This window comes from Pan troglodytes, chromosome 21 (genome assembly GCF_028858775.2).
Source record: "Pan troglodytes isolate AG18354 chromosome 21, NHGRI_mPanTro3-v2.0_pri, whole genome shotgun sequence".
Lineage (NCBI taxonomy): Eukaryota > Metazoa > Chordata > Mammalia > Primates > Hominidae > Pan > Pan troglodytes.
In genome coordinates this window covers 9,244,583-9,267,913 of record NC_072419.2, presented here as the reverse complement: position 1 = coordinate 9,267,913, position 23,331 = coordinate 9,244,583, and the positions used below count along the sequence as shown (strand labels likewise).

General features: G+C 42.4%; 1 protein-coding gene across 1 annotated transcript in view; it reads right to left on the bottom strand.

The window, feature by feature from the left end:
- The window catches only part of TMC2 (transmembrane channel like 2), an 86,779-nt gene that overhangs the window by 8,657 nt on the left and 54,791 nt on the right, over positions 1-23,331 (bottom strand). The window contains exons 11-15 of the mRNA XM_009436705.4: positions 23,116-23,265; positions 22,129-22,257; positions 19,245-19,312; positions 18,136-18,375; positions 10,776-10,901 (exon numbers count right to left, since the gene is read on the bottom strand). Coding sequence (XP_009434980.2) covers positions 10,776-10,901; positions 18,136-18,375; positions 19,245-19,312; positions 22,129-22,257; positions 23,116-23,265 — 713 coding nt within the window. The remainder of the gene's footprint in view (positions 1-10,775; positions 10,902-18,135; positions 18,376-19,244; positions 19,313-22,128; positions 22,258-23,115; positions 23,266-23,331) is intronic.

The window sequence follows — 23,331 nt, the reverse complement described above, 5'->3', positions numbered from 1 at the left end:
ACTGTACTACACAGGACACACAAAAGCCAGACTGCCACCTGGAGTGGATGCTTTGCCAGCCTATTATCTGCTAGCTTTTTATGTCCATCCTTATTAGTAGTTTTTCTCCATGACTTTCAAGCTCAGCTGCTCCAGCTTTGGTCTCTGGAACCTTCCCCCTCAGGGCTAGGCCGTCCATAGCTGCCTCAATAGAGCCTGTGAGCCCTCTCCAGTCAGAGAAGAGGAGCCCCATGGTCTTTGGGGCAGAGTGTAGGTCAGAGGCTGTCAAGTGAGCCTTCTGAAGCAAGGATTCAGAGATTCAGAGATCTATAGGTGAGGGGAGGAGAGAATAAAGGACAGGTGAAGAGACCAATTTCTGTTATGTAAGGCATTACTCTGGGCCAGGCCTTGCCATTTACCTAATTAGCCCATTTTTTTAAGGGAGGAATCAGAGGTCAGAGGCCAGAGAGGTAACTTGTCTGGCTCAAGATCACAGACCCAGCAAATGGTGGATAAAATGCTCATGGGTGGCTATGTACCTCCCAAGGTTGTTTCCAAATTTAGCATTTCTCCTTGATGCCTTCAGGGTCAGGTTTGGTGTCTGGCTTTCAGAATTTCCCCAGGAGGGCACAAGGCAATCCAGATTATCACTATCATGTCATCCCTGTCATGCCAGCAGCAGAGGAAATTTGAAATCAAGGATATAAAACAACATGCAAGTGTTTGCTGTTGGCAATGACAGTATTCAGGGCACAGAGCAGATCTTCAAGAATGGGTGTTACATGAACAGATGAACAAATGAAAGGATTCTACATTCACTCTGGCCCCCTTAGGGTCCTGGAATCTCTGTGAGTCTATGTTCATTTTGAGTAAGCTACCAGAGAGGGTGCTGAAGGAGAGGCGCCATTGCAGAGTGTGGAGCTCCAGTTCCCCTCCAGGCTGGCAGCCTTTGAGCAGCGGGCAGGAAACTGACCACAGCGTTGGGGGAGGCTGGCTTCATCAGACTATCCTGTAGCTGAAGAGAGCCCTGATGAGGAGCAGCCATTCCTTGAAATACTTTTTGGGAATTTCAAACCATAAACAGACAGAGACAAACAGATATATCTAAGGAACAACAAAGATGATAGTCAAAGAGGGAAGGTTTTAACAAAGTCTTTAAGCCCATCCAAGGCTAAAGTTCAATCCAGATGTCAGCAAAATTGGCAAAGACTTCTGAAAATCCTCTCTTCCTTAAAAGCAGTGAGAATGCCAGCAAAAGTTGTCAGAATCAAATTTTTTCAGAACTCAAAATTAACCAAAGGTTTGCAGCAAATCTAGGGAGTGCCTTTTCAAGGAAAACAGCTAAATCCCAGTAAGAACAGTGAGTTTTGCAGCATCTAAGTTGCCTTATATCCCCTCCCCTACTCAGTTCTGTAGTAGGTTTGAAAACTAACAGCACCAAATTTTGGTGAAAATCAGTAGCCTGGCAGTCACTGGAGGAGGTAGAATGGATTTGGAGCACCTTAAATTCCTCATACCCAGAGAACTATCATTATTTGATTTATCCAGTGGTTGATACTACTCACAAGGCTATCTTTATTTGACCTGGCTCAAAGCCCAATCAGTGTGAACTTTTTCTCTGAGATTGGCAAAAGCAATCAGAGGCAATTGTTGAACATCACGGCTGTGAAAAGTGTTGCATAACAGTTGGGGCAAACAATAGGCTAACCAAAAAGCTTAAAAGGAGAACTGGGGAATGAGATGTCCAATAGGGGCTTTAAAACACTTTGAAATATTCCTGGGAATCTATAGAAAACTGTGTGCATGATGTGTAAGGCTCTGTGCCTGTCCAGGGCTGTTTATGTGTCCAAGAAAGACTTGAGAAGGCCCTGAGCTCTCACCTCTGGTGACCTTGAGTCTCTGAACAAGCAGTCAGTGACAGCTAAGGTAGAGTTGTAAACTGCCTGGTTGAATGTTGAAGGCATACCCCAATACATACACAGAGCCTCTTGGGAAATACTGGGAGTCTTACTGGTTCCAGACATGTAAGAAAATCTCTTTCCAGTCAGTAGGTGACTACTAAGCTAACTGAGCACAGACTTTAGTGGCCACACACAACAAAGAAAACAGACTTTACATAATTAGTTCAGAAAAGTTGTTAAACAACAATAACGGCAACAATTATAACAAACAGCAACAACAACAAACCCATGGAAGGGAGGCGAACCTGATTTCCGTGGCTGCCATATAATACTATTTAAGATATCCGGTTTTCAACAAAAACTAGTAAGACATGGCTGGGTGCAGTGGCTTACGCCTGTAATCCCAGCACTTTGGGAGGCTGAGGTGGGTGAATCACAAAGTCAGGAGTTCAAGACCAGCCTGGCCAACATGGGGAAACCCCATTTCTACTAAAAATACAAAAAATTAGCTGGGCATAGTGGCGGGCGCCTGTAATCCCAGCTACTCGGGAGGCTGGGGCAGGAGAATTTGAGCCCAGGAGGTGGAGGTTGCAGTGAGCCAAGATCTCGCCACTGCATTCCAGCCTGGGCAACAGAGTGAGACTCTGTAAAAAAAAAACAAAAACAAAACCCCAAAAATCTAGTAAGACATACAAAGAAAAAAGAAAGCCTGGCCCATACACAGGGGGAAAAGTAGTCAATAGAAACCATTCCTGAGGAAACCTTGATGCTGTATTTAAGAGACAAAGACTTTAAATCAGTTATGTTAAATATGATCAAAGAATATGATCAAAGAACTATACAAAACCATTTCTAAAGAACTGAGAGTATCAAAATGATGTCTCACCAAATAAAGAATATTAGCAAAAAGAAATAAATAAAATAACCAAATAGAAATTCTGGAGTTGAAATCTACAATAACTGAAATAATAAATTTTCTGGAGGTGCTCAACATATCTGAGATGACAGAAGAAAGAACCAGCCTGGCCAACATAGTGAAGCCCATCTCTACTAAAAATACACAAATTAGCTAGGTGTGGTGGCACATGCCGGTACCCCTAATCCCAGCTACTCGACAGGCTGAGGCAGGAGAATCGCTGGAACCTGGGAGGTGGAGGCTGCAGTGAGCTGAGATCATGCCACTGCACTCTAGCCTGGGTGACAGAGTGAGACACCATCTCGAAAAAAAAAAAAAAGAATCAATGAACTTGAAAATAGATCAGTTGAGATTATCCAGTCTGAGGAACAGAAAGAAAAAAGAATGAGGTAAAATAACACAGCCTATGGGACAACAGCAAATGTATCAACACATGCCTAATGGGAATCTGAGGAGGAGAGGAAAGACAGAAAGGGTCAGAAAGAATATTTGAATAAATAATGGCTATTTTTAATCAGATTTCATCCCCAAGTATGATGAAAAAATATTAATTTACACAGGAAGCTCAACAAATTCCATGCAGGATAAACTCAAAGAGATCTATTCCTAGACATATCATAGCAAATTGAAAAAAAAACAGCCATAGTCAAAGAGAGAATCCGGAAAGAGAGAAACAAATAATCATATACAAGAAAGCCTCAGAAAGATTAACAGTCAATTGTTTTTTCATATAAACCATGGAGGCCAAATGGCAGTGGGATGACATATTTGAAAGATTGAAAGAGAAAGACTGTCAACCAAAAATTCTAAATCCAGCAAAACTGTTCTTCAAGAATGAAGGAGAAATTAAGTCATTCCCAGATAAAAACCAAGAGAAGTAATCACTAGCAGACCTACTCTGTAAGAAATGCTAGAGGGAGCTCTTTGGGTTAAAACGAAAGGACACTAGACAGTAACTTGAATCTACATGAAGAAATAAAGAGCACTAGTAAAGGTAACTACATGGGTTAACATGAAAGCTAGTATCAATGTAGTCTTTGTAGCTCTTTTTTCTCCTGTCTTATTCAGTTGGCATAAAATGTATAAAGATGTAATTTGTATGGCAGAAACAACCTGAAGGAGAGTGGAGGGAATGGAGTTGTACAGGGACAAGGTTTTTGTATACTATTATAATTAAGTTGGTATTAATTCAAAGTAGTTTGTTATAAGATATTATAATCTCCAGGGCAATCACTAAGAAAATAACTAAAACAAAATATAGTTAGAGAAATGACATGGGAACTAAAATTATGTACTAAAATATTTAACCCAAAAGAAAGCAGTAATAGAGGAATAAAATAACAAAAATACATAAGACATATAGAAAACAGCAGACATAAATGCTAACTTATTGGTAATTAAATGTAAATGAATCAAACACTCCATATAAAAAGCACAGATTGACAGAATGGATAAACACTATGCTTCAGCTATATGCTTTTCCAAAGAAGCACACTATATTTTATTTCATTTATTTATTTAGAGAGAAGGTCTCAGTCTGTCACCCAGGCTGGAATGCAGTGGTACAAACATGGTTCACTGCAGCCTCAACCTTTTCGGTTCAAGCAATCCTCCACCTTTGTCGCCTCCCAAGTAGCTGGAACTACAGGCATGTGCCACCACACTCAGTTAATTTTTAAAGTTTTTGTAGAGATGGGTCTTGCCATGTTGCCCAGGCTGATATCAAACTCCTGGGCTCAAGCAATCTTCCTGCCTCAGCCTCCCAAAGTGCTGGTATTACCAGCATGAGCCACCACACCCAGCCAAAAAATGCACACTTCAGATTTTTAAGGTAAAAGTAGATTGAAAGTAAAAGGATGGGAAACACATTAAGACAAAAATTGTTAGAGACAAATAGGATTATTTTGTAATTGTAAAAGGGTCATTTCATCAAGAAAATGTAATAAGTAAAAACATATATGCACCTAACAACACAGCCTTAAAACATACGAAGCAAAAACAGAATTTAAGGGAGAGATAATGGACAATCCAATAATAATAGCTGGAAATTCAATGCTTTACTTTCAGTAATAGAAACAATTAGAAGGTCAACAAGAAAATAGTAGACTTGAACAACTCTAAAAGTTCTATCCAATGCAATCGACTCCTTTTCCTGAGCCTTGAATTTATCAAGGCTCAAGTTCAAGATTTATTGTCTTCTACAATCCTAATCCCTTCTTCTTCTAAATATTTTTTGGACTTATTATTTGTCATTATTTTTAAGTCTTACTGATTAGGTGTTTTAAGTTCAGTGTCAAAGCATATTTGAAAGTGGTTCCTTATTGTCTGCATTAGGGATCAGCAAACTTTTTCTGCAGAGGGCCAGGCAATAAATATTTTAGTCTTTCTAGACAATACATTCCTTATCACAACAAGTAAATTCTGTCTTTTTCTGTGAAAAACAGTCATAGATAATAAATAAATGAATGAGCATGAATGTGTTCCAATAAAACTTTATTTAACAAAATCAAGTGTGGTCTGGATTTAGCTTGCGGACTACGGTTTGATGACCCCTGGTCTACACCAAAGGAAAAAGATTCTGGCTTAGATAGCCATTATACAGGCTGTTTACTGCACAAAAGGCACCTGACTAAGGGGGTGACTGCTGGCTGAAATCTATCCATATTCTGTTTGTCAAATGTGCCCCTTGGCATGGGCCTACCTCTGTCTGAAGGAGTGGGCACCTTTAAAAAATTTGCACAAGGTACTATATGGGCTAGTGATGGCCCTAAATTCACCACCACCTTTTGAGGTCACTTTTTTTTTTTTTTTTTTTGCTTCTGTAAGAAATCAATAATTAGAAAAGTTACTCCACTTTCCTAATTATTGATTTCTTATACCTATGTTACAATGACTTACATTCCCTGGTTGCTTTCTTCCTTATTTCATGAATATACTTATCTCAACTCTCCAAAAAAGCAGTACTGTGCTTAACTGAAAACATTAAAAGCACTCCCCACCCTGTAAATGCAGGAAAAATACAAAAATATATTTTATCACCAAATATTAATTAACTTGTTTTTCCCATGGACGGTACTAATTAATCCTACAGAGAAAAAAGATCTAAGAATTAAATAAAATATAACATTTTCATTGTTTACAAATGAGAAAATGACCTGGAAGATTCAAGAACTTTGGTTGAGTAAATATGATAAACAATACACTCATAGGGTGACTGTATTAGCCTGTTTTCTTTTTTTTGAGATGGAGTCTCACTCTATCGCCCAGGCTGGAGTGCAGTGGCGCGATCTCGGCTCACTGCAAGCTCCGCCTCCCGGGTTCACACCATTCTCCTGCCTCAGCCTTCCGAGTAGCTGGGACTACAGGCGCCCGCCACCACGCCCGGCTAATTTTTTGTGTTTTTAGTAGAGACGGGGTTTCACCGTGTTAGCCAGGATGGTCTCGATCTCCTGACCTCGTGATCTGCCCGCCTCGGCCTCCCAAAGTGCTGGGATTATAGGCATGAGCCACTGTGCCCGGCCTTATTAGCCTGTTTTCATACTGCTATAAAGAACTACCCAAGACTGGGTAATTTATAAAGGAAAGAGATTTAATTGACTCACAGTTCAGCATGGCTGGTGAGGCCTCAGGAAACTTACAGGTGGAAGGTGAAGGGGAAGCAAGGCACCTTCTTCACAAAGTGGCGGGAAGGAGAAGTGCCGAGCAAAGTGGGAAGAGCCCCTTATAGAACCATCAGATCTTGTGAGAACTCACTCACTATCACAAGAACGGCACGGGGGAACTGCCTCCATGAACCAATTACCTCCACTTGGCCCCGCCCTTGAAATGTGGGGATTATGGGGATTACAATTCAAGATGAAATGTGGATGGGGGCACAAAGCCTAACTATATCAGTGACTGAATACAAAATTTATATATAGAAAATAAATAACATTTACATAGAAAAACAAAAAGTAGTTAGAAAGTATGATGAAAGAGCTATCCTAATTTATCATAACAAAAAGATGAAATGCAGAGGAATACATTTAATAAGAAATGTGCATGAAATTTATGAAGAAAACTTAAAAATATTATTGAGAGACATAAATGAACAAATGATAAGGAATACAGCATTCTTGGATTGGAAAACTTAACAACATAGGTGTGCCAATTCTTTCTGATTTTTTTTTTTTTTTTTTTTTTGAGACAGAGTCTCGCTCTTTTGCCCAGGCTGGAGTGCAGTGGCATGATCTTGGCTCACTGCAACCTCTGCCTCCTGGGTTCAAGCGATTCTCCTACCTCAGTCTCTCAAGTAGCTGGGATTACAGGCACACACCACCACAGCTGGCTTATTTTTGTATTTTTAGTAGACACGGGGTTTCACCATGCTGGCCAGGCTGGTCTCAAACTCCTGACCTCAGGTGATCTGCCCGCCTCGGCCTCCCAAAGTGTTGGGATTACAGGTGTGAGCCACCATGCCTGGCCTTCTTTCTGAACTCTAATAAAAATGATCACAGATTATTTTTGTTGTTGTTTTGGTGCTAGGCAGCCTGCCTCCGTGGAAAATCAAATAAAGAAAGAAAAGACTTCTTTTTCTGGTCTTGACTGAGGGACTTGTATTGGTCCAGCTCTCCAGAGAAAAACAACTGCAAATGCTGAGCAAAATTTACAAAACTGTAGTTTAAGACATGGGAGAGTGACAGGCAGACTAAAGGGACTTGATGCTTGAGAGAAGGGAAGCATGTGAGGTGAGCTCCACATTCCTCCAGGGTTTCTCCCTGAGAGTATTTTCCAATTTGTGACCCAGAAGCAGAGTCCAAGCAGAAAGTGGAAATCTTACAATGTGGAGAAGATGCAGGTCAGAGTTAATTACTGCCACAGTCTTTGGGACTTGAGGGGCAGAATCCCAGAGAAGAACAAATTGCAGATAAATAAGCCAAACTCTGTGTACAAATTGCCCTCAAATGATTGACCAATTCTTCAATTGCTTCAGGAAGCCCAGAAGAAAATGACACCAGAGAGGCTGAAGAGCAGAGCAGAGATTTCACAGTGGCTGTAGCAGTACTACTGGAGAAAAAGAATAAGCAAAGACTGAAGAACTGGGAAAAGAGAGAATGGGTTTCAAGCCCTGCCAAGGTGAAGGGTGGTGGAGGCCAAAAGAATGAGGGTCGTGATCAACTCAGTATACCACTGGAGGCTATATGAGTAAACAGCAAACTGTTCTCATGAATGCAGGATGTTGGCAAGCTGACAACTATGTCGGCACCCAGAAGGAATGCTGAGGGCAGTCACGCCCCAGGCACGGTGTTTCTTGTGGTTAGGCACATCTGAGGCCTGTTAGCAATGATGTGAACCCGTGATCAATCAAACAGCTGACCAATCGTTACCTCCTCCTCCCTGCTCTTTCTACCCAATAAATACGAAGGGCTGCAGAAGCTCAGGGCTGCCTTTGCTCACTAGAAGCAAGGAGTCCCCTGACCCGTTCTTTAAAACAAATCCTTTTTTTCTTTGTCTTCATTTCTGTGTTCATCCTCCTTCGTTCAGTCCCGTAGTAACTGTCACAGGAGGGAATTGGTAAACACTGTAGGCTTTCAGTTGAGACCCCTAAAAGACTGTGCTCAATAGTAAGGATCACATTGTAGGAGTAAGGTCAGTGTCTTGGAAATAGGGCAAAACTGAAATAAATCAGCCCTGAGAAAGCCCAAAGCTAGCAATAGCAAACTATTTTCCAAAGATGGCCACAATACTATGACTCCTGTCTTACATGTGCTTCTAGAATCTTGTCATTGCCTCATCAAAAGATGAGTCTATATTTCTTTCTCTTGAACCTGGGTATCCCTTTGTGATTGCTTCAATAGAGCATGGCAGGAATAAGTAAAGATGCCATGTATATCCACTGCATTCTCTTGGGATGCTTGCTCCTGAAACTCAGCCACCATACTATGAGGAAGCCCAAGCAGCTTGTGAGAAGGAAGTGAGGCCTCTAGTCCATAGCCCTTGTTGAGTTTCCAGCTGATGGCCAGTGCCAGTTGGCCAGTCATGTGAGTGACCATCTTGAAAGTGGGCCCTCCAGCCTCCAGCTGAGCTGACCCAGATCATGTTGAGTAGAGAGGAAAAGAATGATTCCTGCTAAGTCCTACCCAAATTGCAGATTCATTAATAAAATATTATTTTTCAGTTTTGGGGGTTGTTTCTTATGTAATAATAGATAGCTAAAACATCAAGTCTTGACAGGATTAAGTGATCTCCTAGTATTCCATTTGCCCTTCAGGAAAAAAAACCCATCCCTTTGGGGAAAGATAACATTATTCACAGCCTCTATAATTTTTCATCCACATGTCTGACATCTAGTAAAAATTACAAGCCATGATAAAAGTAGGGCTGATGATAAACAAGAGGAAAACAAATGACAACAAAAATACACCCAGGTGGTTCAGATATTGGAATATCAGACTGGGATTTTAAAAATAATTATAACCACTATGTTCAAGAAAATAGAAAGCTGGAGAATTTCACCAGAGAGTTGGAATTTATAAATAACAGTCAAAAGGAAATACAACCACTTTGGAGAGCAATTCTGTAAGATCTAAAAAGATCGAAGAACCACATGCTGATGACCCACGATTCTGCTTCTAGATGTCTACCTTAGAGCAACTCTCAGAATTGTGCAAGGAGATATATACAAAATGTTGGCTGGAGCGCAGTTTGCAATAGCCGAAAAGTGGAAACAGCCTAACTATCCCTATGCAGAGGAATGGATAAACTGTGGCTTATTCATGAGATGGAACATAGTAGAGCCTTCAAACATGTGCTCATGTATCCGCAGGGATAAATCCCCCAACATAATGTTGATTGAGGAAAACCGTGTAATGTGAGTCATTCATGAAAAGGTTTAAAACTCCGGAAACAGTACGATACACACATGTGATTAAAAAGTACAAAATATGCATGGAAATAATTAAATCTAGTCTGTATAATAGTTACGTTTGGGGAGGGAGGAAGAAAGAAGGATTGGGTGGGGCTTGAAGTGCATCTGTAATGTTTTATTTCTATTACGAAGGAATATAAACCTGAAGTAAATATTGCAAAATGTTAACATCTGTGGAATCTTGTGATAGTGTACATGGTTGTCTGTACTCATTTGTATGCGGGAATATTTCATAATTTTTAAAAAAGCATGCCAAAATAAGATTTTTTTAAATAAAGAAAAAATGCTAACATTTTTACTAGCGCATTTTTTGATGGCAACAATTCCAATCCAAGACTCTGGCTTCCTGCCTTTCTTCCCTAGTTCTTTCCTTGAGCATTTACTGTTTGCCTGCTATGCTCTAGGCATTAGGCTGGCACCGGGGATACAGAGATTTTCAAACTTGTTCTCTAATGGTTGTTGAGGGGGACAGTGATGAAGGAACCAGCTTGTTCCAGTGTATAAGCTGCTCCATCGAGTAGTGCTGTGGGCCCAGCCAGATCAGGCCGAATCACCATTCAGCTTCCTGAGAGGCTCAGAGCCCACAGGTCTTTGATACTTTGACACTTCTAGTGAGCATTTTAGTGGGAGTTGTTGCAGATACTGTCAGGGCTCACCCAAATTTTTGGTGTGCTCCAAAAGACTTGCACTTGCTGGTGCCCTCATCTCTGTTACCAGAAGCTTCCCTTCCCTCTTGGACCCCTCACTCACACCCCTTGAAGCCATTTTACCCATGAATGACGCTGGGAGCTGGTCTATAAATGCCTCGGATCCCTTGCCCTTAGGGAGGGCTGAGTCTGAGGCACGCTGCCTCCCAGAATTCTCACAGTGATAAGCATGCATTTTCCTTTCCCTTCCTTGTCTCAAGTCCTCACCCCCTCCCTAATAAAATACTTACACTTGAATCCTCGGCATGGAGTCTGCTTCTGGGGAGTGCAGACTAAGAAGGCAAGATGAAAAGGACCTGCCAAGGAAGTCTCAAATTCAAGGAGAAGTTTCCGTGGGGTGGAGCCATGGGTCCTGGCTAACTTACAACATCAGCAGGATGGCTGGGATGATCAGGCCTGGATTGGCGAGGAAAGCAAAGATCTTGCCCAGGAAGGTTGGGAAATCGTTTTCAATGGTCTCTTGGAGGACATCGTACATTCTGTTTTTCCCACTGGAAAAAGGAGAGGACACATTATAACATGCTGCCATGTGCCTGTGGCATTCACAGCTGTGTCCAAGGCCCCCCACCCAGGTCCAGGGCTGCTGCTTGCCACTGCTTTCCTGGAAGAACAAGAGCTCTGCTCCAAATGAACTGCAAGTAAAAAATTCCCCCTGAGGGGCTGCCATTCTGGCTAGGGTGACAGCTGGGTCGGCACACGGCTCACCGGCTTTCTATCCTAAGTAACTTACAACCTCTTAGCCTTCGCTGGTCTTTTGTGTCTGACACCTTCCTCAGCCAGAAAAAAATGGTTTTTCTCATGTATTCTAACTGGAGAAATTGTCTGTGTTTGTAGCTACCAGGCCAACATGGAACTTCCTTTGGGCCTGGGAAACAGTTCTGCAGAAGCTGATGTGCTGGACAACCTGAGTGTCTCTCAGAAATACCTAGAATTAACCTTCAGATTTTAAGTCTAGGAGATATTGGATCACCTAGGACAGGCTCCTGGACAGTTCACAACTGTAATTTTTATTTTCTTCAAATACCTAAGAACCATTATGCAGATTTACTTCTACAAATGCTGGCCCAGAGACTCCTGGATGCTGCTGGCTCTTGGTTGATAATTTTGGTGCCAAGAGGTGGAATACGGGGTTTGAAATTCCTGGTTTAAATCCTTGATCCCCCATTTATCACTGGTGAGACACATGGACAATTATTCTCTCTCTCTCTGTCTTTTTTTATTTTTTTGATGGAGTCTCACTCTGTCACCCAGGCTGGAGTGCAGTGGCACAATTTCAGCTCACTGCAACCTCCACCCCCGGATTCAAGCAATTCTCCTGCCTCAGCCTCTCAAGTAACTGGGATTACAGGTGAGTGCCACCACGCCTGCCTAATTTTTTGTATTTTTAGTAGAGATGGTGTTTCACCATGTTGGCCAGGCTGCTCTCGAACTTCTGACCTCAAATGATCCGCCCACCTCAGCCTCCCAAAGTGCTGGGATTACAGGCGTGACCACTGTGCCCAGCCTGACAATTATTCTCTTTCTGCTTGTATTCATATCATGCCCTGGTTCTCCCCACGAAAGCTGTGCTGTCTGATGTGGCTATTAAAAATAAAAATTAAGATGAAGTCAAATTTGAAATTCAGTTTCTTAGTTACACATTTCAAGTGGTTAATAGTCATATGATTAGTAGCTGCTGTGTTAGAAATGCAGATGTGGAATGTTTTCATCATTATAGTAAGTTCTATTGGATGTTCAATATCTGCAGAAGTTCAATACCTTTGGGCAAGGTATTGAAAATTTCTCTGCCCCAGTTTCCCCATCTGTATAATGTAGTATAATAATACTATAGTATAATATGGTATTTTAAGTATAATAATTGTATTTATCTCAGAAGATTCTTTAGAGGATATAGATGAGAATTGATAGAAAACATTGAGTATGGTGCTGTTAAGTTATAAGCGCCCTTCAAAATTTTGCAGCTAAACATTTTCTGTGTAAAGTATAGATGAGGAGTTCACCGACAATGGCTCATGGACAAATTCAGCTTGTTACCTGTTTTCTTTTTCTTTCTTTTCTTTTCTTTCTTTCCTTTGTTTTTTTGAGACAGAGTCTCTCTCTGTCGTCCAGGCTGGAGTGCAGTGGTGCAATCTCAGCTCACTGCAACCTCTGCCTCTGGGTTTCAAGCAATTCTCCTGTCTCAGCCTCCAGAGTTTACACACAATGCCTGGTGGATTACAGGCAGGCACCACTACGCCCAGCTAATTTTTGTATTTTTAGTAGAGACGGGGTTTCGCCATGTTGGCCAGGCTGGTCTTGAACTCCTGACCTCAGGTGATCCACCTGCTTCGGCTTCCCAAAGTACTGGGATTACAGGTGTGAGCCACTGCGCCTAGTCTGTCACCTGTTTTCATATGGTCTGTGAGCTAAGAATCATTTTTACATTTTTAAGTAGTTGAAAGCAAGTCAAAACAGGAATACTATTTTGTGACATGTAAAAATTGAAGTATAAAATTAAAATTTTAGTGTCTGTAAATAAAGTATTATTGGAACACAGCCATGCTCACTCATTTTTTGTGCTATAATGACAGGGAAGAGCAGTTGTGTCAGAGACCATTTGTGGCCATCTCATTGCTTACAACTGTTGCCCAGCACACCACAAATTGCAATGACACAGCTATAACATGATGGCATTTCAAGTGCCAGGCACATCACTGTATCACAATGTTTCATTTATTATTATTATTATTTTTATTTCCAGTGCATACCCACCATGTACAAATGAGAAAAGTTAAGTTTACGTGTTAGGCTTTTATGTGACAGTTGAATGTAGATTATTTTGTCGTTGAATTAGATGGTGTATCAGATTCCAGTGCCTGCTGTTTGTCACGCTGGTGGCTTAAAACAATACAAATTTAATATCTTACAGTTCTGGAGGCCAGAAGTCTGAAAGGGATTCACTGGGTTGAAACTAACCTGGGGCAGGCATAGGATAACAGTTATAAACTTTCCAATACCAAAAAGGAGAAAATGGAAGGAAGAAAGAATCACCAACCTCAAGCAATTTTGAAATCCAATCAGCCAAGCTCCATTAGGGGTTTTATTTTTTATTTTTTATTTTTTGAGACAGAGTCTTGCTCTGTTGCCCAGTCTGGAGTGCAGTGGCATGATTTCGGCTCACTGCAACCTCTGCCTCCCGGGTTCAAGTGATTCTCCTGCCTCAGCCTTGCGAGTAGCTGGAATTATAGGCACTTGCCACCACGCCTGGCTAGTTTTTGTATTTTTAGTAGAGATGGGGTTTCTCCATGTTCAAAACCAACAGCACAGAATCTTTAAATCTCTGCCTGCTTCTATGGTCACATCACCTTCTATTTTTCTGTAGTCAAATCTCCCTCCCTCTCCTTCCTTTTTTTTTTTTTTTTGTTGTTGTTGAGATGGAGTCTCACCCTGTTGCCCAGTCTGGAGTGTAGTGGCATGATCTTGGCTCACTGCAACCTCCACCTCCCGGGTTCAAGTGATTCTCCTGCCTCAGCCTCCCGAGTAGCTGGGATTACAGGCACGCACCACCACACCTGGCTAATTTTTTGTATCTTTAGTAGAAACGGGGTTTCACCATGTTGGCCAGGCTGGTCTTGAACTCCTGATCTCGTGATCTGCCCGCCTCAGCCTCCCAAAGTGGTGGGATTACAGGCGTGAGCCACTGCACCCGGCCTCCCTCCTTCTTATAAGAACACTTGTGACTTAGGGCCCACCTGGCTAATCCATGATGATATCCCCATCTCAAGATTCTAGGAACTAGAAAATGACTTATTTACTCTCAAAAATAAAATGGTGGGACAGGCATAGGATAAAAGTTGTAAACACTCCATTACCAAAAGGGAGAAAATGGAAGGAAGAAAGGAATCACCAGTTCCAAGCAATTTTGAAATCCAATCAGCCAAGCTCCATTAAGTTTTAAAGTCCTGAGAATAATCCTCTGGGCTGCAGACTCTGCCCTACTGTGCTCATAGCTTTGCCCTTGTGGGTTCACAGTTCTGCCCTTGGAAGAACCCTTCCTTCTTCTTGAAGGATAGCACATGTTTCAGCTGAGTAAATTTTGTCAGTCTGTTTCCCGCCACAGAATTCTGGGAGGCCAATGATCTGCCTTTATTTTGTCTTTCTGTTTCTTTCAGTCCAAGTTGGTAATGTTTCCGCTGATGTAATATTCTCAAAAACCATGTGAGTTTTTCATGTATGTCATGAGAATGTACTCTGTTAAAGAAGAGAGTCCCACATGATCTTTTCTGGATAATCCTATTTCCCACATGATCTTTTCTGGATAATCCTATTTCCCACATGATCTTTTCTGGATAATCCTATTTCCCACATGATCTTTTCTGGATAATCCTATTTCCCACATGATCTTTTCTGGATAATCCTATTTCCCACATGATCTTTTCTGGATAATCCTATTTCCCACATGATCTTTTCTGGATAATCCTATTTCCCGCATGATCTTTTCTGGATAATCCTATTTCCCACATGATCTTTTCTGGATAATCCTATTTCCCACATGATCTTTTCTGGATAATCCTATTTCTATTCCTGACTTCTGATGTGATGGTTGAGGCGATGCATTAGTCACACGATTAGTCAGAGTTTTCTGTGTGAATGATATTCAGACCTTTTGATCTTTCAGAAACGCTAGCAAAAGGTTATCCAGACTCACTCTTGGCTTTCTTTTTACAGCACGTTCTCATGACAGTGAATCTAGTTTTAGCATATTTTGCAATCTAGATAAGGCTGAGAATTTCCAGAATCATCAAATCCTGGTACTTTCTTGTTTATCAGTTACTTACTCAACATACCTCTTTCCTTGCACATTTTCTATAAGCAGCATGAAGAAACCAGGCTGTACCTTCAATACTTTGCTTGGGAATCTCTTCAGCTAAATACCCAAGTTCTGTTCTTTTCTTTTCTTCTCTCTTTTTTTTTTTTCTTTTTTGAAGCAGAGCCTTGCTATGTTGCCCAGGCTGGAGTGCAGTGGTGCAATCATGGCTTATTGCAACTTCCACCTCCTTGGATCAAGCAATCCTCCCACCTCAGCCTCCCAAGTAGCTGGGACTACAGGCACGTACCACCATGCCTGGCTAGCCAAGTTCCTTTCTTATAAGTTCAGCTTTCCATACAACTGTAGGAGATGGTTCTTATCATAGTATAATTGTCCCTGCTGACCTCCTACCCAGTGACAGATGGGAAGCTGAGAAAACGGGTGCTGGCATTTGCACCCAGGGCCCAGCCCTCCAAACCTTGCTTAGGAAGAAGCCAACAGAGGCTTCTTCCATTCGGTTCTCCTTTCAGCCTGGCATCTTAAGCCATCTGCACTTCAGCACATTCCTTCTGTTCTAGACTGATCCCCTCCTTCTGTGTGAACACTGTTTTCCAGATCACACCCTGCTGGAACACTCCTGCTAACATCCCTGGGCTCCAACCATCACAGGCCTTTATCTAGTAAAGTCCTTTATGAACTGAGAAAGACCAGATCAGCATTTCTCGAAGTGTGCTTGTGCGGGACATGAGTGACTTTATTTTACATGCTAATCTGCCTTGTAACTTCTAACTAACCCTGAGTCTGAGTGCTTCCCACATGTCTAGCAGATGTATTACTTTTTATGTAGGAACTCTTGTTCCTACATAAAGTCTCCTCCAAAACAACCCTTGATGCTGCTGCAGAAATCACAGGCTGTGATGTTCAGAGCCACCTATACATTCCTTCCAGAGCACGCATACTTTCCCCAAGATATAAGCCCTGGGCCTGGGGGATTGAGGTGTGGAGATCTACCTGTCTCACGGCTGCTTGTGACCATGCATCTGACTGTAAGTTACCCCTAATAAATCACCCAAAGCCGACAAACTGCATTTGTCTCCTTCCTCCTTTGGATTCTAGGCTCTTTGGGCATTTAGGGGCTGTTTTGCATATACGACCCTTTTACGGAACAGGGTTTCTCCTCATTGGCAGGCAGGGTTGGGACTAGAGTGAGGCGGGTGAGGCCTTGAGTGCACAATTTAAGGAAGTAATGCCCTCAGGGTTGCTCATGTGCAGTGTAGGGCGTCACTCACCTGCCTCACCCTATTTCCAGCCCTGGATGAGTGATCCATGCAGAAAGGGTTCTGTGGTCAATAAGGACGGAGACACTAGCTTACAGGTGTTACCTCATTGCATGATTCTTCAGAGCCTTTAACAAAGGAGTGTGCATTGAGCATTTCTAAGTGAGATAATGGCAGACAGAAGGGGCAGTACGTCCTAAACTGCTTTAACCACAGAACCTCTCTTTATGGAGTTGGCAGAGGGCTTTGTTTTCAGAAGGTCATGCATTTGGAAAGAGAACAGTAGATGCACATTATCTCTTGATCTACCTCCTTACATAATTATTTGTCTTTTTATACAATATCTAGTCTCCCAACTAGCTTGACTTATGTATTGAACCCCCAGGCCAATGCTCTGGAGAGCAGGGAGCTCAGTTGAGGTCTGTCAAGAGTCCACTGCAGCTGCTTCACATTTAAACGGCACGTGTAAGTGTATGGTAATTCATCCTCAGAATATCCACCATTACTTATCCTATGGTAAAGTAATCCCAGGTAGTAAGTTATCCATGTGTTAAAAGGGTAGAACTGTGCTGTCGAATATGGTAGCCATTAGCCATGTGTGGTTATTTTAATTGAAATTAAGAACGAAATCCTGTCATTTGCAGCAACATGGATGGAACAGGAAGTCATTATGTTAAGTGAAATAAGCCAGGCACAGAAAGACAAATATTGCATTTTCTTACTTACATGTGGGAGCTAAAAAAGTGGATCTCATGGAGGTAGAGAGTAGAATGAGGTGATCAGAGTTCGGGAAGGATAGAGAGGAGTGGGGATGAAGTACGGTTGGTTAACTGGTACAAATATACAGTTAGATAGAGGGAAGAAGTCCCAGTGTTCCATAGCACAGCAGGGAGATGACAGTTAACAATAATTCATTGTATAATTTCAAAGTTCCCAACACAAAGAAAAGATAAATGTTTAGGCCAGGCACGGTGGCTCACGCCTGTAATCATAACACTTTGGGAGGCCGAGGCAAGTGGATTGTTTGAGGCCAGGAGTTCAAGACCAGCCTGGGCAACATGGCAAAACCCCGTCTCTACTAAAAATACAAAAATTAGTTGGGCATTGTGGTGCATGCCTGTAGTCCCAGCTACTTGGGAGGCGGAGGCATGAGAATCGCTTGAACCCGGCAGGCAGAGGTTGCAGTAAGCTGAGATGGCACCACTGCACTCCAGCCTGGGTGACAGAGTGAGACTCTGTCTAAAAAAAATAAAAAATAAATGTTTGATGTGATGGATATCCCAGTTACCCTGATTTGATCATTATATATTGTATACATGTATCCAAATATCACATGTACCCCCAAATATGTACAACTATCAGTTAAAAATTAATAAATAAATAAGAAAAATACATGAGAAATTAATTTTCTCAGTTCCTCATTTCAAGCACTCAACGGCCACAGGTGGCTGGTGGCTACTGAAATGAACAGTACAGACACAGAACGACCTAACATTTCCATCCTGGCAGAAAACCCTCTTAAATGGCATCGGTGATTCACCCAGAGTTCCATGGCCTTTTACAGGCTGGCATGAAACCAGAACTGGAATTCTGGGCCAAGGCCCTCTGAGCAGACTGCCTCGGGAGGGGAGGTGCTCCCGGGCAACTGAGACTCTGCACCTGAACGGCCCGCAGTCAAAGGAGGGTGGGAGGGACATGATGGTGTAGGCCACCGGCAGGAGGCTGAGGAAGAGCACCAGCAGCAGGAGGCCCATGTAGAAGTTGTTGGATCGGGAGGCTTTGAACACGCGTTCATGGGGTACGTTGCTGCTCATCACCGCCCAGCACTGGAAGTACATGGAGGTCAGCAGGCGCAGCACATTAATGCCCACCAGGCCTGGAGCATAGAAGGAGCCCATCCTGGAATGGCAGAAACCAAACACCTGGTTGGCTGGACAGCAGGGAAGGCGAGGGAAGGGTGATAGAAGGAAATGGGACGGATGGGTTAGGGGCATGAGGCCGAGCTGCTTTCCTGGCAAGTCCCCAGGTAAGGGGCCTCCCATTTAACCAGAATATCGATCATCAAGCCAGAACCATGTAGTCCTCAGGAGAGGGAGGCACTCCGAGCATTCCTGGCTTAAGCTCTGGCCAAGATTTTACCACTGACTGGCCCCCAGGCATCTAGCAAATTATACGGTCTCCTGCCTGTTTCTCCTCGGTTTCCATAAAACAGCATTGCTGCTCAGAAGAGTATTTGAAGTCCTTCAATTGAGAGAATTGGACAGTGGCTTGCAGCGAGCCCTTGGCACCTTGAAAGTCTTTGGCTGAAGTTATGTACCTCCTTGAACTCCCTTTTCAGAAGAGGGACTTCCATAGTTCCTTTACCTTCCACCTTCTCTTCCTTCTTTTCTCCCTCCCTCCTCCTTTATTTTCCTTTCCTCCTCTTTTCCTCCTCTCTTCTTTACTCCTTCCTTTTCCCTTTCCTTTGTCTTTCTTCCTTCTTCCCTTTTTCTTCCCTCTTCTCCTTCTCTCCTGCCTTCCTTCCTTTTCCTTTTCTCCCCCACCACCCCCTCTCCCTTTCTTTCTACTTCTATGGTAGCACATGGGTGGGCCAGCAACTGTCCTGCTTCTCATCTACTCCTGCTCTTGATTTTTCATGTGAAAGAGGGGAGTTCAGAGAGGCAAGATGACCTATCTAGCCTCTTCCAACTAGTTAAGTTGCAAAGTCTGGGATTCCAGTTTTTTGACTCCTTGGATGAGGCGATCACCAGATGAAATGGATAACTCACCAGATCATTCCTTGGTTGAAGATCAAACCCAGCACATTTCCACTAATATCAAACTCAGCATATGAAGGCTAGAGAGGGAGGGAGGGAGAGAGAGAGAGAGAGAAAGAAAAAAAGCACGTTTGGTGAATTCAGCCAAACCCTACTACCAACCAACTGGCCAAGCCAAGGCCATTCCATCCCAAAGAGCCTGCTCTGGTAACTAGAGAAGAACCTTAGATTTAGCGTTCTATTTCTTTAATATGTTTTCAACTTTTAAACGAAAAATTTGACATTCTCAAAGCTGAAACTTTAAAAATGCCTATTTCAGTAAACAAAAAAATGACAGTTTCTATCTTTCAGGACTTGCAGGCTGACAGCGTGTTCTTGGGAAGACCCTTGCCTCTAAGAGAACATTTTATCAACGTTTTAATCAGAAACATACCTTGAAATTATAATCAAGGAGAAATCTAATAAATAATGAAATGCAAATAATTAAATGAGGAGTCAAAAGAAAAGAAGGCTTCAAAACAAACAAAAACCAAATCATCCTTCCAACTCTTCTTTCTCCTTCTCTTCTTCCTCCAGTCTGAGAGCAGTTCATGGAAAGGAAAGCGCCCAGCTTGGTTCATATTTTCAGCCTACCTCATTTGCAGTTTTCGTGATTTGTCCGAATATTTGAAAGAACATAAAATCTGTGAGCACTGAGGATATGGGGGTCCTCATGAAGCATGCTAAAGCCCACATCCCAATTTGTCTTCCAGAAATGGAGATAAAGGGAAATGAGAACACAAGAAGGAGAGATGAGAAGTTAGGAAAGAGACAAAGGAAGGGCCAGCATGCATGGATGGAAGAAGGAAACATGCATACATTAAGTCCACGGGGTGAAGTCTTGGATGTTTATTTATTGAGACGGAGTCTCGCTCTGTTGCCCAGGCTGGAGTGCAGTGGCACAATCTCAGCTCACTGCAACCTCTGCCTCCTGGTTCAAGTGATTCTCCTGCCTCAGCCTCCCAAGTAGCTGGGATTACAGGTGTGCAGCACCATGCCCAGCTAATTCTTGTATTTTTAGTAGAGATGGAGTTTCACCATGCTGGCCAGGATGGTCTTGAATTCCTGACCTCAAGTGATCCACCCACCTCAGCCTCCCAAAGTGCTGGGACTACAATGTGAGCCACCGCTCCCCCACCCAAAATTTAAATTTTAATATTTTAAAATGTTAAAAAAAACACATATCTACTGGGTTTCATGTCCTACTTAGACAAATCTTCCTCACTCCAAGATTCTAAGTTTGTACATGCTTTCTTTTAGAAATTTATATTTTCATTTTTTTGATGTTTAAGACTTTGATGCACCTAAAATTATTCTAGATGAAATGAATGAGGGATATAATCCCCCACATTTTTATATAATTTATATATATTTTAATATAATCCTTTCCCCCCAGTGTGTTTGAAAGTCTCCCTTTATCATAAACTAAAGGCCCATGTAGATAGTATCTATTTCTGGACTTTCTATTCTGTTCCATTGACATGTTGGTCTATTTTCTAGTACCAGTTTTAGTTATTATAGCTTTATCATATGTTTTAGTATTATGGTAAGTCTAGTTCCTTTTATTCATCTTTTTATTTTTTCTTTATATATTTTTTGAGACAGGGCCTCACTCTGTCGCCTAGGCAGGAATGCAGTGGTGTGATCAAGGGATCAAGGGATCCTCCTGCCTTAGCCTCCTGAGTAGCTGGGATTACAGGCATGCACCACCACACCCAGCTAATTTTTTATTTTTTGTAGAGATAGGGTCTTGCTAAATTGCCCAGGCTGATCTTGAACTCCTGGACTCAAGCAATTCTCCTAATTTGGCCTCCTAAAGTGCTAGGATTACAGGTGTGAGCCACCATACCTGGCCTTATTCTTCTTTTTAAATATTTTTTCTGGATATTCTCACATGCTTATTTTTCAAATGAACTTTAGTATTATTTGGAAATCGTGGTGATCTTACAAACAAATTTAAGAACAATGACCTCTTAGTAATATTGTGTCTTTCTATCAAAGATGTCATCCTCTTTGAGCACAAAGTTCTTTCATCTTCGTTCTCAGACAAGATTATGAAGCTTTCCTGGCTGCCGAGGAGCTCAGCAGACTTGTTTAAAACTGAGACTGGTGACTGAACGAAAAAAAAATGTGACAGAAACCTGTACTGGGGCCCTTACCTGGGCCAGGCCAGGATGAGGGATACATAGGTCAACATCCTACGGAGCCTCTCACCAGGAGCTCAGGTAAGAGGTAGGTACCTTACATGCACATCAGTGACTGCAGGCTGGGCCAGTGAGGTGTTGTGGAAGAGACATGTACAGCACAGGTGCCTGAGCCAGAGGTTCTGCCAGAGCATAGAAGGACACTACAGAGAGGAAATGACACACATTTACCAGGTAGATGGGGAAAAGGGCTATAAGGGAATACAAGTCAAAGGAGGTTTCTCAAAGCATCATCCAGAAGACAGGACCAATGGTTATTGTGTTCTTGGTGTGTTCCAGGACTTCCTGAAATATTCGCCTCCACTGTCAGATTTCAGCCCCCATAATGAGAGTTGAGGCTGCTCAGGTGCAATTCCCTATCAACCATCGGCTCAGTACTGGAGTGTGTGGTCCACTTTCCCCTAGGCCAAATGCCTCCATTTCCTAGAATAGAAGGTCACATTGTTCATTACACTGGGAAAAAGCAGTTTCCCTTATGAAGGCAAATAGGACCCTTAAAGGAAATACAAATTAAACACTTTACTACTCTACAGAGCAGAGACCGTCATTAAGCTTCCAAAGAAATGAAATGCCCAAGAATGCATCTGGCTATAAGTATCAAAGAAGATAGTTGCAATTCCTTTGTGCGGAATGTCCATGAAGTGGTGACCTACAAACCCAGCCTCCAAGTCCCAGCACCAGCAGTAGTTCATGAACCGCACAAAACAAGCCCGTAGGAAGTCCCCCAGCAGGATGGTGATGTACGTTACCAGCATGTCGGACACCGTCAGCCTCATGAATTCCTGCAGAGGAACACAGGAAGAGGGGGTGGTTGCAGACCTTGCCCACTTCTCCCACCCTCCCTGAGAGTTTGTTGAGAGTCTAATAAACTCTCCCCCACCCACCTGACTTTGTCTCTGTGACCCTCTGATTCTTTGTGTGTGAAGAGAGGCGACTCCTGGCTCTGGAAAATGCTTAATTTAGGTCCCAGCTCCACATTACCAATTGTATGGCTTTGGAATAATCTCTGAACCTCTTGAAGTTGATATTGATATCAATCTCAAAAGGCTATTGTGAAACTTAGTAATTATGTATGCAAATGCAAATTGCCTGTTAAATTGACTATGCCCAATGCATCGTAGTCATCATCACTAGGACCCGAAGGCCTTGCTTCCCCACTTATTCTGAAGTGCCAGCTGCCCCCACTAAGACCAAATGTGACCGTCAGTCACTGGAGATAATGCCTAGCTTTTTTCATCTTCTGCTAGTCAGATTTTTCTTTTTCTTTTCTTTTTTTTTTTTTTGATATATAGAGAAAATAAAACAGGTTTTGCACAGAGGCACATAGAAGAAGGACCAAAAACTGAAGGACAAAGCTTTCTCTGCATTTGTAGAATAGACATAATTTACTATGTTTTTGGAAAAATTGAAAATATCTACCAGACACCAATCACAACCTTTGAGACACCAAAGAGATTTGGAGTTCCCAGGGGTCACAGGATCTGCTTTGGTCATTTTATTTCCTCCTAGATGATCATGAAATGTTTGCTGGATGAACAGCTGGTAAGTTTTCAGGGTTATTCCTCAAATGGAAACATCAAGGAGGGAATAACAAAGAACTGAGAACAGGGGTCACCTTTTCAGAGAGTGTAACTACTCACAATGCCCACAGCTGTCTCCCAGCAAGAACCCCGGGGCACATCTGCAGGGTGCAGGGGTGGTCGGGGGACACTCTCGTTCCAACCAGAAGAGTTGTAATAGTTAAACAGAGTCCAGTGAGTGATGTTCTTTATTGTCTCTTCATTAGCAAGCTAGAACAGAAGATGGAGGTGTGGGGTAGGAAGGAGCTAGGGATGGTCCAACTGTTTCCATAAGAA